Raw genomic sequence first — 15,524 nt, 5'->3', positions numbered from 1 at the left:
GTGTCCCAGTGAATATTCGCTGTTGTGATGAGGGAGACGAGAACATATGCGAAAAGACCTCACTAGGGAAGGGCCAGTGTAATGTGTGTTGAGCTGTTCTTGCCTGAAACGTTTTCAGTCTAACGCTGAGACAATGTATGAATAACAATCACAATCACAATAATCTTTATTGGCTAGGAAGAAAAATATTTGCATGGAAGATAGTAATTACATAAGAAGTTGATTAATACGATAGATAGAAAGTAATTATTATCAACAAAGTCGGAGCCTACAGGCTAAAAGAACTGTTAGGTAGAGTATCCATTCATTGAATACAACCGATCAGTGAAACCTGAAGCCCCTTCAATTCTATCTTGCGGTCTGTTTTTAAGAATAGCATTGATCTCTTTTGCGGCAGGTCGACGACGCCGGCTCGTTTACTTCAGAAGACGTAAACTTCGGTTAAGACGTCTTCGCAGATGGTCGTTTAAAATAGGAAAGCGTTCGTACAGAATACCCAAGCTGCGGCGAAGATTACTTCTGTACTTCAGACGCAGATGGGTCAGAATAAAATTCAGAAGAAGACGACGATACATCTTCTACGGAGGTGCTTGGCGTCCGATACGTAGAATCGGCCGTTACTGGAAAGTCCGTATATCAAGACGGTTTATTACCATTCCACGGTTTACACTGAAGGTTGTGTTCAATCGTCGCCGTGTAAGAATCGTGCGTCGTCGTGGGAAATGGCGGGTGTTCGTCAGGAGGAAATGGAGGCCATTGGGATGCAGGATCCGGCGTTATGTCCGCTACAAAGGAAAGCGACGCTGGTTAAAGAGAAGGAGGGGAAAATGGAGACTGAGGTACGGAAGAAGATGGAGACCAATCTCCAGACCGATCAAAGGTACGATTGATCCTCAAAGTTCCGCTCTTTTTTAAAATGATTGATTAATCCTCAAAGTTTCGCTCTTTTTTTAAATAATTGAAGTATTTTTTCTTTAGGCTGAGGCTCTTATAGGCTGCTATAGCATCATTGTATGCTTCAATTTTTGCTTTCCGTTTTTAGTAAGGATGGCTAGTTTCTGTGTTAAAATGGACATTTGTTATATCCTCTCTAAATATAAAGTGATTAAATTTCTTTGTCCGTTGGTTGTCTGCGCAAATTAAGCCGTTACAGAAATTACATAGCTCCTTGCCCAGACCAAAACTGCTCAATTGTTCCAGTATTATTTTCTCAAGGTTAGAATTATGCGAAAAGCTTGCATCAGTACACCTAAATTCCCTTTTTTTCGTCTACTGTTTAATCGTGAGAGATCGCTGAACAACAATGTTTCCTAAAATAGCTATGAGATCACAGCTCTGTCGAGAAAGACTGGCCTATAGCAAACTAAATGGGTTCGAGACAATGCTGGAAGACCTTGGGGCAGTAGTATTTCGTCGTTGCTTGTTAGAAATTCGAAACGCAGTAACAATTTTATAACCTCTTATTTATCCTTCGTAAGTATTTGTATTTGCTAGCTTGTAAAGTCCTGAGGTATTGTTGTTTTTTTCGTAGTTCGACTAAGAAGGCGACGTCGACGTTATAGAGGGCGTCGAGGTAAGTAGAACTTATATCCTTTGAAATACGCGTAATCTTACGTAGGTTTGTACTATGGAGTTATTAGGTTAACTACCTTGTAAGAACCTCGTCTCGCGGAACCTGACAGGGTGTTGATCTTTTTAGAACAAGAGAGAGGGAGAAAAATAAGAGTAATCGAACGTAGATTTGTACTATGGAGTTAGTAGGTTATGTTGTAAGAACCTCATCTCGCGGAACCTGACGGAGTGTCGGTCTTCTTAGAACAAGATAAACGAAGAGAAATAAGAGTAATCTAACGTGGGTTTGTACTATGGAGTTAGTAGGTTATCTTGCAAGAACCTCATCTCGCGGAACCTGACAGGGTGTTGATCTTCTTAGAACAAGAGAGAGGGAGAGAAATAAGAATAATCTAACGAAGGTTTCCACTATGGAGTTAGAAGGTTATCTTGTGACGGAGTGTTGGTCTTCTTAGAACAAGATAAACGAAGAGAAATAAGAGTAATCTAACGTAGATTTGTACTATGGAGTTAGTAGGTTATGTTGTAAGAACCTCATCTCGCGGAACCTGACGGAGTGTCGGTCTTCTTAGAACAAGATAAACGAAGAGAAATAAGAGTAATCTAACGTGGGTTTGTACTATGGAGTTAGTAGGTTATCTTGCAAGAACCTCATCTCGCGGAACCTGACAGGGTGTTGATCTTCTTAGAACTAGAGAGAGGGAGAGAAATAAGAATAATCTAACGAAGGTTTCCACTATGGAGTTAGAAGGTTATCTTATAAGAAACTCATCTCGCGGAACCTGACGGGTTGTTGACATTCTTAGAACAAGAGAGAGGGAGAGATGAAAGCTGGGATATGTCAGCTTCCTTGGAGACATATGTACCGATTAAGAAGGGGTAAAGTAACTGTGTTTGGAATTTTCCGCATTTATTGACAGCTTTTTGGTTATAGGAAGGAGAATAACAAAAAGCAGGAGACGAAGACGGCGACGTCGAAGACGGCGACGCAGACGCCGTCGAATAAGGCGTAGACGGAGAAGGCGTCGAAGAAGACGATACCGAAAAAGTATGCATACCATGTATTCTAGATAGTCACATGGAGCGGTTAATACTTAGGACTCTAACTCGAACCTTCTCGTCTTCTTTTAGTCATGTATTTTGCAGTTTTCCCTTATGAGGAATGCCTGGGTACGAAGCAGCTGGTGAACTAATGATCATCTATTCTCACGATTCAGTTCGTTTAGTTTTTTTCCTCAGATTTTGCGACCGTGTACGCAATTAAAGTACTTTTTGCCAAACTAGGTTCCTTGTAGTTATGGGAAACGGCAATACCTAAGTTTTATTTTATTCTCTAAGCTGGACAGTAACACTTGCTCGTTCGGAAAACTCTAATCCCATCAGTTCAAAATTGCTGTCGTCACTTCCTAGGATGGCGTGTTCGTAGAATCCGGTTCCGCGGTAAACTCCGACGCGTGAGAGCATGGAGAAGACAATGGACTGTGAAATACGGAAGACGCCGCTACCGCGTCCGAAGACGTGGGGGACGATCTCGAGTGTACTTTAACAGAGGATGGAGACCATTAAAACGAAGGCGTGGCATTTTGTACTTGAAATACGGTCGGTCATGGCTTCGCATTAGACGATACGGCCGGAAGTTCCGCGTTATCTATCGCGGCCGAAGGTGGCCTGTCTTCACAAGAACTTCCAAGTACCAGGTACGATTCCGCCGAAAATGGACAAGCGTGATACGCCGCGGTAAGAGGATATATTTGCGGTTCCGTAAAAGATTGATCCCTGTCAGACGTCGACGTGTCTATTTCATGCGTTATGGAGGACGCAAACTTTTAGTAAAGAGAAATGGAAGACGGTACCGGATTAGATTCCGACAAAAATGGCTGAGAAGTAAGCGTGTGCGATATGGAAGAAAACGTCGCCTGCGAGGTGAGGAGACAATAACCGATTTCGCAGAGAGCGGAATTGTAATCTGTAGTAAAGAAGTTAGTAGCACGGTCATGATTTGAGATGTCTCAGTAAAGATTGAATATAACATATCCCTTTTGTAGCTTGCTCGTCATTTTCACTAACTGATTTTTCACGAGTTGTCAGTGAGTTGTCAGTTGTCGGTCATTGCGAAGTCATCATTACAAAATAGCATTACCAGCTTATTTTTCGATTTATTAACTTCATATTTCCGCTGTACATTATGACAACCCTGAAGTCTTATTTTTGGCTGTTTTTCCGTGTTTTTCGTACGCATCTAATTGTGATATATAAAAGATATGACCTTTCTGTCACACCTTAACTCACCGAACCTTGTAGGGCTCCATACTCACAACTTTAACCTCATTTACGTTAATGTTTTGTAGGTCGAAGGCGAAGAAGAAGACGCCGAAGGCGGCGTCGACGACGAAGACGACGAAGAAGGAGACGAAGGAGAAGACGAAGACGAAGATGGCGTAAGTACACAATGATTTGCGTCCTTGCCGGTGTCAGACAGTAGACCATATTCGTATTCTCGGTATTGGACTGGAACTAGCTTGCAACTGAGGCTAATGCGGGCAGTCTTTTCAAATGCAAAATGACATCAACCTCGTTTTAATGATATTCCCCCGCATGAGCCTCAATTGCAAGCTAGTTCCAGTCCAATACCGAGAATACGAATATGGTCTTTTTTACTTGACTGGAGCTCGTAGTTTCCTACAGAAACTCGTCACCCAGCATCTGTGGGCCACCGAATTAAAGTCGAGCAAATGAAAGGGTCGTCAGGATTGTCTAATTTGCCCAATTGATGGGATAAATGGCGTTAAAATGACAGGAAATACTCGTGTTTTTTTTTCTTTTGGTTTCTTCGTTTCCTAAGGACATCTTGTTTCGTTTGAGTATTTTGTTTTTCGACTTATACAATCTTGTCTTTATTTGATCTCAGGTCGAAGGCGTGGCAGACGAGGAAAACGTAAGTAGACCATGTCCTTAACACAAACAACAATTACAATCGATGAAAGTTGTAAAAACCCGCGTGTAAGAATCTAGCGGTTTAAGAACCTGCTGGCAGAAATTTGCCATTTTAATACGCAAAAAATATAAGAACCTGTTTAGCCAAGCAAGATCAAGCAGGTTCTTGAATGTGGGTTACAAATAAATTATCATGAACATTTTAAGCCACGGAGGAACCATGATACAGTTACGAATAAATACTGTATATTCAAGGACCAAACCCAAGTTAATGTATTTGTATAGGTAATCATACGGTTTCGAATTCAATTTAGAATTAATTTGCACGAGTGAATTTTTCAAAAAGCTGAAATTGCGCGATCCGCTTCGGCGAGTGCAATTTCAGCTTTTTGAAAAACTCAACTCAAACTCAAAGTTTCCGCGCAAAATTCTCGTCATCATTTTACGTGATATCATTGGCTTAGAAAATTTCCTATTGTATTCCAGGCAATCATAATCCAGAATTACGATGTGTAATTTGCACTGGTGGTACACGCTTTGCACTAGTGTTACACTTTTTGCACTGGTGTTACACTTGAACTGCACTGCTCTCAGCCAATCAGAATCGAGTAATTGTTCATGTATAGCATTATTCTGGTAATCAATGCGTAACTATATCTCCTTCATATAAATTAATTAAGAACCTAATTAAGAACTACTTATCCTAAATTTCCAATAACTACCGCAAAATACAAGAACCTATATTTCGCCAGACTTCAAAGCATGCAGGTTCTCGCACACGGGATTTTACTGTACTGTAAATGTTCTCTTACCAACAGTTGTCCTATCCTCATTTGGATTTAAGTTAATTGAAATAATATTTTCTTTGAATTTCCTTAAACACAAGACCTCGTGATCAGATTCCGATTGCCGTTGAATTTGACTTAGGCTTTGTTAATTCAGCATTTTACCTGCCTGATGACACAGCACATCTGTTTATTTAGAAACTTACCTTTCACTTACTGAAATAAGACAACATATCCAGCGAATGCTGCTACCTTCTTATTGTCGCTGTTTTCCTATTTAAATATTTTGAATGATTGTTATTAAAAAGTGCTTTCTTGGTTAATCCAGGTAGGAGATATATCCGATACCGTGGTAGACGACGCCTTGTAAAAATAAGAAGGAAATACTTCTTCGGCCTAAAGAGGAAACCTATCCGTAGGTTCAGGCGAAGGTTAAGGATTTTAATCAGGCGAAAATACAGGAAAATAAAACGCTTTGGGAGGCGATGGCGAGTCCGTATCAGAAGAAAATGGTGCGGACTTCGAAGATTCGGTCGAAAGTGGTATCTGAAAAGAAGACGAAAGTGGAGGAAAGTAAAACGTGTCAGATTGATTTGCAAAGTGGGAGGAAAAAGAATACGAATCAGACGGCGCAGAAAGGTATGGTACCTAAGGCGAAAGAAGCGATGGATGCGCGTCAGGCGCCGGGTTCGTTGCAGCATACGCGTCCGACGTAGACGAGTTAGAGTGAAGCTTGTTGGCAGACGTCGTGTGCGAATATTCAGGAAAGGCCGTTATGGTAAAGCAAGGAGGATCCGTTTCAGACGTGAGTGGAGTTAATTTAACAGACTGACGAAAAACAAAGGGTATAAACATGTGGTCGTATTAACGGGGTAACAACGGTGTACAAATTATGACACCTGTAAAAATCCCTTTAATTGATGTCTTGACACCAACTTTCCATCGACTGCTGTTCTCAGGGCGATAAACACAACAGTATTTGCTTTTGTTAATTACCTGATGAGGAATTTCGAACGGTCGTATTAAATGTACCTAAAAATTGGGGCTTTGGAAGATTGATGGCAATTAACCTGATGGTCCTGTTGAAAAGCCGCGATTCGAGTACAGAAATTAATTTGTTATAAATTATAGCTGAAGTTTAGTTGAATCAAACGCGCGTCTTATTGAGAGGTTGCCCGGCGGGAGAGTAAGCAACTGTCGCTAGCTCTCCCGCGTGGCCGAGCGGTTAGGGCGCCGGACTTGAAATCCGGAGGTCGCAGGTTCAAGTCCCGCTCTGACCACTTAGTTGGAGTTGTTTCTCGGTAGACCCTAGTTCAACTACTCGGTCATACTTGTAAATAGCTAACTGGTCTGCCTCCCGCCAGTTGCGATTTTTAAGCCTTTTATGCTTATTTGAAATAGCTAAGCGCGTCGACCACCATAGACATTCAACATTTAACGTTTTTAACAAGGGTTACTCTGACTTGGAGGTTATTCTTTTTGCTTTCGTACTTTACACTAACCTCTAGCGTAATAACAGGACACTTCATTACTGGTCCGGAGGAAATTAGTTTTGTTTTACCTTGAATCTCAAAGTTTCTCTCGACTTCGTCCCGGTAAACATCGAGATTCGGCTGGGAAAACAAAACTAACTGTTTTCCTCGAGTGATTTAGAGTAGAGTATCACTTTGTAAGAGACAGGAAAACAGTTGCAGTATTATCGACTAGCTCGTATTAACGTGCTTGTTGTAACGTGGGGTTTCGCTGTACATGATATTAAATTAATACGTTTTATCATTTTGTGTAACTGTATACATTCTAGAAGTGGGGGTTCAGTTCGGAAAGGCAAGTTTGAAAGAACTTTGCCTTTATGTTTTCTTTTCTCTGTCTTTTCTGTTCAGGTCGAAGGTATCGAAGACGACGTAGGCGACGTAAGTATAGCGAGTGACTGACTATTTCATTCAAATATCGTAACATTTCTTCATCCCATTACGTTTTAGGAAGGTGCTTCTTCTCTTCTTCTTAGTTAGAACTAGAAATATTGGCTAACGATAAGATTGTGCACTTTCCAACAATAACAAATCCATGCTCAATTCTACAATGAAATTTTCTTAGATTTCTTGGGATTGAAGTATAAACACAAGATCTTAGCTTGTTCCCGGAATTTCAAATTTATACGAACAGTTATGTACTCTTATAAATCTTAAGTATGTGTTTCACCTGGTTATGAACGGTAACAACAGTTTCTCCAGAAACTAATCGTTTCAAATGATCCTTGGTCTATCTAGGTACGAGGTATATCCGATATCGTGGTAGACGACGCCGTGTGAAAATAAGAAGGAAATACTTCTTCGGCCTAAAGAGGAAACCTATCCGCAGGTTCAGGCGAAGGTTAAGGATTTTAATCAAGCGAAAATACAGGAAAATAAAACGCTTTGGGAGGCGATGGCGAGTCCGTATCAGAAGAAAATGGTGCGGACTTCGAAGATTCGGTCGAAAGTGGTATCTGAAAAGAAGACGAAAGTGGAGGAAAGTAAAACGTGTCAGATTGATTTGCAAAGTGGGAGGAAAAAGAATACGAATCAGACGACGCAGAAAGGTATGGTACCTAAGGCGAAAGAAGCGATGGATGCGCGTCAGGCGCCGGGTTCGTTGCAGCATACGCGTCCGACGTAGACGAGTTAGAGTGAAGCTTGTTGGCAGACGTCGTGTGCGAATATTCAGGAAAGGCCGTTATGGTAAAGCGAGGAGGATCCGTTTCAGACGTGAGTTGATTCAAATATGATTATTTTTCGTTGTTGTTGGACCCGATGTAGGGAAAGGTAATTTGACAGAACTAAGAAAATAATAGAAACGCTGCACATCGCTTTGCGCGCTTCTAGTTAATAATTTCGAATTCAGCGTTATTCATAAGTAATTTTATTTTGTTTTTGCATGCCTCTGTTGTTGTTAGTGCATGTTTTTTTTATTAAATTATATTTTAACATATGTTTGCCCCAAGAGCTCAAAGCCGCACTAACACCTCAATTAAAAATATAACGTACTTGTCCGACTCATAATATAGGACGACGAATATCTCTACAAATAAATATTTCAAAACAGATTAGGATAGACGCAAAAGCAAACTCTATAAATTTTTGACCGTGAGAGAAAATTTTATTTCCGGGTTATTTTCTTGGGAGACGAACAGGCTGCTTTTGACATTTTGAATGATAGTATAAATAGTCCAGAACAACTATAGCCTGTTTTCACATGACGTCACGACAGCCGCATCGGTGTCTCAAGACAACGAAGCGGCGGCCATGTTCGCGTCCCAACCCAATCCCGGTTGAGCTGACCTCATTTCGTAAGTAAGCATTCTCCTTTGGCCCTATAAACTTACCTGGCTGTTGCCCTCGTGAGTGAAAACGTTCGTAAAGAAAGCACTCGCACAGAGTGCGGTTTCATATTAACGGAAAACTCTTAAATCAATGAACGTCGTGTTAAGCTTCCTATTCGCAGAGTAAAGTATAGTTGTAGTGGCAGCGAATCAAACACATCATGATCTTTAGCACAAGATACGAATACAAATATGAATAATTATTAAACATTTGTGGTATCTTTATTATATGTAACATGTTGCAGATAAGGTGACGATTGTAATCTTGTTTTAACGAGACTGGAGGCTAAATTAACCGTTAGGTTTTCGAGTTAACCTCCAGCTTAGTTTTGTCTAATTGAAGGACAGGAGAGATGAAGGAAGAATTTACAATTTACAGTTTAGTCTAAGGGAGACAAAAAATGATAACAAAAATAGTAATGTTTAATTGGTTTTGAAAAAGCAAATACGCTAAGTTCTTTGAAATGGCTTGGAAGTTTTTTCCAAAGATCTGTTGCCTGAAAAGAAATCGTCCGTTTTCCTTCATTTGTCCTCATACGTGGTTTGTGAAGAAAACGTTTTCTTAATCGTCATAAAATACCATAGCTTTGAATTGATGATGTTCTTGTTTAAGCTTAACAACGAGGTGCATTGTCTCTTGGCAATATTGTGGTATGAAACTGGTTATGACAGCGCTGTTACGAATTATATAATCGAGTTCATGTTATTGTCTTAGGGCTTTATGGAAGACGAGGAAGAAGGGCAAGGCGTAAGTATTCTAACATTTGATTTTGTATTATTAATTGAATTTAGGGTGAGACGTAAGGGGAAATAAAAGATGAAGAAGTCAGGTTGACATCAACACAATTAATCCACAATGCAGAACAAAAGCCCTTGGTAAACTTAACACAGTAGCACCCAGTGACAAATCCATTTGCGTCGAGAAGTCATTGTTCAATTTTGCGAAAGATCAATCCCTCTTTTAAAAATATGTCTTAATTGACCACTCCTCCAGTGGGGCGTTTAGGCCAATGGAAAAAAATTATGAAACAAATAATACAAATGAACATAACATGGTTAAAAATCCCAACTGGGAGGAGGCAGACCAGTTGGCTATTTACAAACGTGGCCGAGGAGTTGAACTAGGGTCTATCGAGAGACAACTCCAGCTTAATGGTCAGAGCGGGACTTAAACCCGCGACCTCCGGATTTCAAGTCCGGCGCCTTAACCACTCGGCAACGTTGCCTTTCTCCAAAAGAACGTTGAAACCAGATTGTGGCGAAGTTGGATGAATATAAATCAACATTGGACTGAGGGTGGGGTGGGGCAGGTGAAGACAAGTACCATTTTGCTTGGGAAGCTGTGGAGTGTCTCGAGACTTTTCTCTCGAATTGTGGTTAAGTGGCTGTTATTCCTTTAATTTTTAGCTCTTCCTGTGCACTTTTGTTATCCTTAAAAGCTTTCATAAGCTCGTAAAAAAATCGAAAATGTGTTCGAGGATCGCAGTTCACTACGAAGGATCAGTGATTACATTTTCAATTCGGATTGGTCCTGAGTCGCGATTATGTGTGCAGCTGCAGTGCACCATCTGATTTATCATTATGGACTAGAGTTCGAAGAATACCCTAAACGGAAAGAGCATGATGAAATTAGCAAGGTCATCAAGTAATAGTCCTCTATTGTGCAATGAGCTTTTTAAATGAAGGCATTACGAAAATTCTGAAACCAGGCTTACTTTCAAAGTAGATACTAGACAGGATCTTATAATTTTCGTCAATAATTAGGTCAGCAAAGTAATTTACCAAAGCATGAAAAACTTCCACATGGAATACAAAATCCAGAATCATGAATACATGTAAATGATGATCGACAGTGGCTGGGACTCTGAGACGTATAAGAGACCTCCGCACCACTCTACTCTGCGCTTTATGGAGGAGTATGGACGAGCGATGAATGCTGATTTTGCGGTTTAACTTTTTTGAATTTTCCTATACTTAAATTGGAAACAGCCTGTAGTAACAAAACGTGTTTGTCCTTGTTTGGACGTTTCAAGAACACGTTAGTCAACGTATTCCGATAAAAATCTCAAACATTATGTTTTGGGTATTGTCTGGTTGAATTTATATGACGTTGAATGAAATGTAAAGGAGGAATAAAAAAGGAAAAAGAGTAAAAATGCCAACGGCAAAGATACTGCCCCAGTACAAGAGCACTTTAGGCTAGGGGTGGTCTATTTTCGTGTCCTTTCTATTAATTATTATTTACTAGGAAATCCAATTTTTAATTTTCATTTCAAATTCACTAATCCCCTTTGTTTTCCTTTCAGTTCAACTAGTAAAAAGTATAAAAAACTCTTAAAACTTCATGGAATCTGAAGCCTTCGTGGAAATTTCGAGTTACTAACCTATTTGTTAATTAGAATTCATTTTGCGTGTACCGACTGCCATGTACCAATCACCCTCACCACTCACACATCTTCCATGAAATCTGGGCATCAATCGATCTGCTTGCATAAATTGCAGTCTGTGATTGCTGAAATACATGTCGGACGGTAAGAAAGCGAAAAAAGTACAATACGCTCGAGCGATAGTTTGCACTTGCGCCAAACGGTGGCACGACTCCTTTTAAGCGAGAGATCTTATGGTGGTTTGAATCCTTTGAACATTTAAAGATTTCCTCATGTTATGTTAGAATCTCACTTTTGCTGATTTCATCATGTTATTTCGTTAAGTCATAGGCACCCATTATATGAAAAGCTTCAGTCAAGGGAAAGCCAGGTCGCCCTTACTGCAAATTGCCTTCTAACTGTGCATTTCAATGACTTGCAATGTTTTTGTCGGGAGGTCCGAGAATGACTCATAGATGAGCCCCTCAGTAGAATAACATAGATGTAATTGCGCTAATCTGGCATTATTCCGTTAATTCATCAAATGTTTCGATTTACAGGCCGTAGACGAAGACGACGAAAGAGGCGACGTCGGAGACGTGAGTAATTCTGTTGAGTTCATTTCATGTTTTTGAGTTGAATAAACTCCATTTTTTTTCATCTACATCTAAATTAACTGATTTAGTTTGTAAAAATCGCAAGATATCACACCAACTTATCTTTAAAAATAGATTACATATACTTAATAATAATGGTAAAAAAAGTGAAAAAAGTATCAAAATCTATAAGAACAATCATTAGGATGAATTAATCATTAAAATATTTAGAGGCCGTAGTCTTAAATGACTCCAAAGAACTTGTTTCGACTATGTCTTTAGGGAGGCTTTCCAAGATCTAACAGTTCTAGAAAAAAAAAATTTTGGCGGCCTTCCCATGTTGGAACTTGTAGTTATGACTTGTGAGGGCTAAGTTATCCATTTCACAGTGAAATGACTTTTTTATCTGCTTTTTTTTCGTCGGCAGGTTACCGAAGGGGAAAGATCCGATTCAAAAAGCGAATCCGCCGTATAAGACGCGGTCGTCGTATTATACGTTTCACATTTGGACGCCGTAAGTTCCGTATCGGCCGATTAACATCAAGAGTGAAGCTGTACTTCCGAAGGCGATGGTATCGCCCCAGACGCCGCGGACGACGGTGGTTTGTACGCATTGGAAGAAGAACATGCCGCGTTATCCAGCGCGGAAGAGGGTGGATGCTACGTTTTGGAAAACGCTGGGTAACCACGCGGAAGTTTATGATACGTGTCAGGCGTCGCTACAGGAAAGTTACACGACGCGGGCGAAGATTTTACATCAAGTTCAAAGGCCGTGGTGTGAGGTTCACATTTAGGCATTTGCGTTTCTTCAAGTACCGTGGAAAGAGTATCAAAGTACGGCGAGTAAGACGTGGAAGAAGAAGGTTCTTCAAGTTCCGTTTCAAAGGATTATTGTCCAAACGAAGGATACGCTACAGAAAACGAAGACGACTCAGGCGTAAGTTTAACAAATGGACGTTTTTTATGTGTCCGTCCTCTTATTGATTGTAAATTGCGTCAATAACATTGCCAAAATGGTTCCGCAGTAAACTTTGACGATGTTATGGTGAAATTTATCATCAATAAGAGGACAGACGCATAAAAAGCGGACGTCAATTTGTTTTTTACAATAACAAGACCCCAAAATGGTCAAAAGCCGGGAATAAATGAGGGGAAAAGACGCCCTAAACTTGCCGTAAACAAAGATAAGTGAATTTGATTCAAAATGACGCGAACATTGTCAGTAGCTTTTCTCGCTTTTTGATTGGTTACTTAAAAACGTTCATAAAATTTCATTGGTAAAAAAGTTGACAGTTTGACAGCTGAAAGTTGAACTTAAAAGCTTGCATAAACTAAACTTTTATCCGTCTGTACTCTTATTGACGATAAAAATGGGCCAATCAGCGCGCGAGAAATTAGACAGTTATTGTAAAAAATTTTAATGAGGGCGCTCTGACGTTAGCAACCAATTCATGTTTCTATGCATTGGTTTAAGAAAAAAACCGGGAGCTCCTTGTTTGCATGATCGTGAAGGTGTCATGTTTTAGTTCATTTAAAACCTTAAAAAATCAACTGGTCGTGTGCTTTCCCTTCAATTGATAAGCAGGCAATATTAGCTTGCTCAAATAAAAGAGTGATAAAGTAAACCACTTCCAGCTTCTAAATTGAGAGAATGAACTGACTGTGCAGTGCTGAACTCGGTAGTTTAGCGCAGTTTTCCAATGACAGTCAGTCTATAATAAATAATACAATATATTTATATAGCGCAAATTCCATAAAGTAATGTTCAAATGCGCTTCACAATATAAAGCAAGTAAAAAGGGTAAAAATTACATTAAAATCACACAGTAAAAATGGAAAACAGAAGACTATAATCAATAATCAATGAATCAATTAGGCGGTCGGTCAATCAATCAATCAATCAATCAGCCAGTCGTTCAATCAATCAATCAATCAATCAATCAATCAATCAGGCAGTCAGTCAATCAATCAACCAATCAACCAATCAATCAATCAAACAGCCAGCAAATCGATCAGTCAGTCAATTAATTAATCAATGAGTCAATCAATCAATCAATCAATCCATCAATCCATCAACCAAAGTTGGGTTTTAGCGTTACTAAGTACGCTGTCCTTCTCTCTTTGCAGTACGAAACAGATCCTACGAAAGAAGACGAAGTAAGTGATTGTTTCATGCTCGATATTGCCAGTAATTACTTTATTGTTCTGACCGTTAAAAAATCTTACAAAGGAATCAATTACTTCGAGACTTACCTGATGATAAATAAATCTTACTGGAATTTTAGCACTGTGAGCTTCTGTTCAGTTCTGAGAAAACTTGTTTGTTTGATGCGTGATTGGTCGTCTTGTCCAGTTACACGGTATTATTATCATTAATTCTCAATTTAACACTTTCTTTTTTTATAAGGACTAAGGCGGCCTAGGGTGCTGTTCAAGAGGAAATACCGGAAGCTCAGACGAGGAAGACCCATATATCGTGTAAGAGTTGCCAAACGTTTTATACTGCTTCGAAAGATAGGAAGACGTATGAGAATTAAGTTCTTGCGCAAATGGCGACGACTGCAAAACCGTGGAAGCGTTTGGAAAGTATACGTGGGACGAAGGTGGCATCGAATTCATCGTAAAGGTCGACGTTGGTATCTACGTTACAAGAAGCGTTTGAGACCACTCCATCGAAACCAAAGAACTTTCCAGATCCGTTTTCGCAAAGGTTATAGGGCCCTGAAGCGTATTGGGAAACAATTCTGGGTGCGGCTAGGTAAAAGGTTCCGGCCCATAAGGCGTCGATTTACATGGTTTGCAAAGTACAAGGGTCGAAGAGTTCTTGTGAAGAGGAAAGGAAGACTTGGATACGTTCGTTGGCGTGGGAAGTGGTTCAGAGGAAGACGGTTACGATACAGAAGACCAGCTAGACGAGGTAATGACATTAACTCTGAATACTCATTTCTAAGAAGTATGGCTACTATACTTAGCTCTTATTAAGCGAGCAGGAGGTCTGTATGGGAGAATCTTGACCGAGGTCGTGTGTACAGACCCCACTACGTTCGGTCTGTACTCACGACCGAGGTCAAGATTCTCCCATACAGACAGACTAGGCTCGGTTAACGAGATGTTTATTGTACGGCAAACAAGAAGATTTTAATTCGCTTAATGTAACTGGTTTGTACTAGCTGACCCAGCTAGACCCAGAAAACGTCTTGTTTTCTTTGCATAAAAATGATTTAAACTAAACGGCAAGAAAGTTGCAGACAGGTTTTGCATCCCCCTTTCTGTATTAATCTTGTATCTTTCACAAAACTAAGACAGACTGCAGTCATTCTTTGAAAGTGGAGAGTCAAAAAAGTAGGGAAATCTTATCACCAGTGAAACTGACGAAATTATTTACAACAAAAACTACAGGATCTCCAAAAAACTCTTTTCTAATATCTTTTTCCACAAAAAAGTCACCGCAAAAGTTTTCGCCCCAAAATAGTTCTCAGATCGTAAACTTCAAATCCAAAGGAGGCTTTCACACCTCTCCTTCACTCTTATATCTGAGGGATTTGCCTGAATTTTCAGTGAATATCTGTTTTATTATCCGGCCACATTTACGACATGCTGCTGATGTTTCCAATAACAGGACGACGTGGACGAAGAAGGCGAATTCTGAGGAGGCGACGTTTGAGACGGCGGCGAAGACAAAGACGAAGAAGACGAAGACGAAGGAGACGTCGATTACGTAGGCGAAGGCGAAGACGAAGGCGAAGACAGCGACGAAGAAAACGACAACTTCGACGTTCGTTGATACGTTTCAGATATGCTGGCCGTTTCAGACCGATTCGTAGAATCGGGAGAAACTGGAGATTCCTATACAGGCGTCGATGGTGGTTATTGAGGTGAGTTCTAGTAACTTTGGTATATGAGGATTATACTG

The 15,524-nt window shown here is 40.1% G+C and overlaps 1 protein-coding gene across 1 annotated transcript in view; it reads left to right on the top strand.

The window, feature by feature from the left end:
- LOC145472808 (uncharacterized) overlaps positions 1-15,509 on the top strand; it is a 30,986-nt gene extending 15,477 nt beyond the window's left edge. The window contains exons 14-28 of the mRNA XM_081454984.1: positions 398-880; positions 1,532-1,573; positions 2,507-2,620; positions 2,983-3,495; positions 3,921-4,010; positions 4,481-4,507; positions 5,620-6,096; positions 7,172-7,201; positions 7,559-8,035; positions 9,365-9,397; positions 11,576-11,614; positions 12,039-12,548; positions 13,739-13,768; positions 14,019-14,528; positions 15,231-15,509. Of these exons, the coding sequence (XP_081311110.1) occupies positions 398-880; positions 1,532-1,573; positions 2,507-2,620; positions 2,983-3,495; positions 3,921-4,010; positions 4,481-4,507; positions 5,620-6,096; positions 7,172-7,201; positions 7,559-8,035; positions 9,365-9,397; positions 11,576-11,614; positions 12,039-12,548; positions 13,739-13,768; positions 14,019-14,528; positions 15,231-15,490 (3,635 nt within the window). The 3' untranslated portion in view covers positions 15,491-15,509. The remainder of the gene's footprint in view (positions 1-397; positions 881-1,531; positions 1,574-2,506; positions 2,621-2,982; positions 3,496-3,920; positions 4,011-4,480; positions 4,508-5,619; positions 6,097-7,171; positions 7,202-7,558; positions 8,036-9,364; positions 9,398-11,575; positions 11,615-12,038; positions 12,549-13,738; positions 13,769-14,018; positions 14,529-15,230) is intronic.
- Positions 15,510-15,524: the final 15 nt, after the last annotated feature.

Source organism: Orbicella franksi, chromosome 2 (assembly GCF_964199315.1).
Source record: "Orbicella franksi chromosome 2, jaOrbFran1.1, whole genome shotgun sequence".
Classification (NCBI taxonomy): domain Eukaryota; kingdom Metazoa; phylum Cnidaria; class Anthozoa; order Scleractinia; family Merulinidae; genus Orbicella; species Orbicella franksi.
This window is presented reverse-complemented; position numbering and strand designations above follow the sequence as displayed.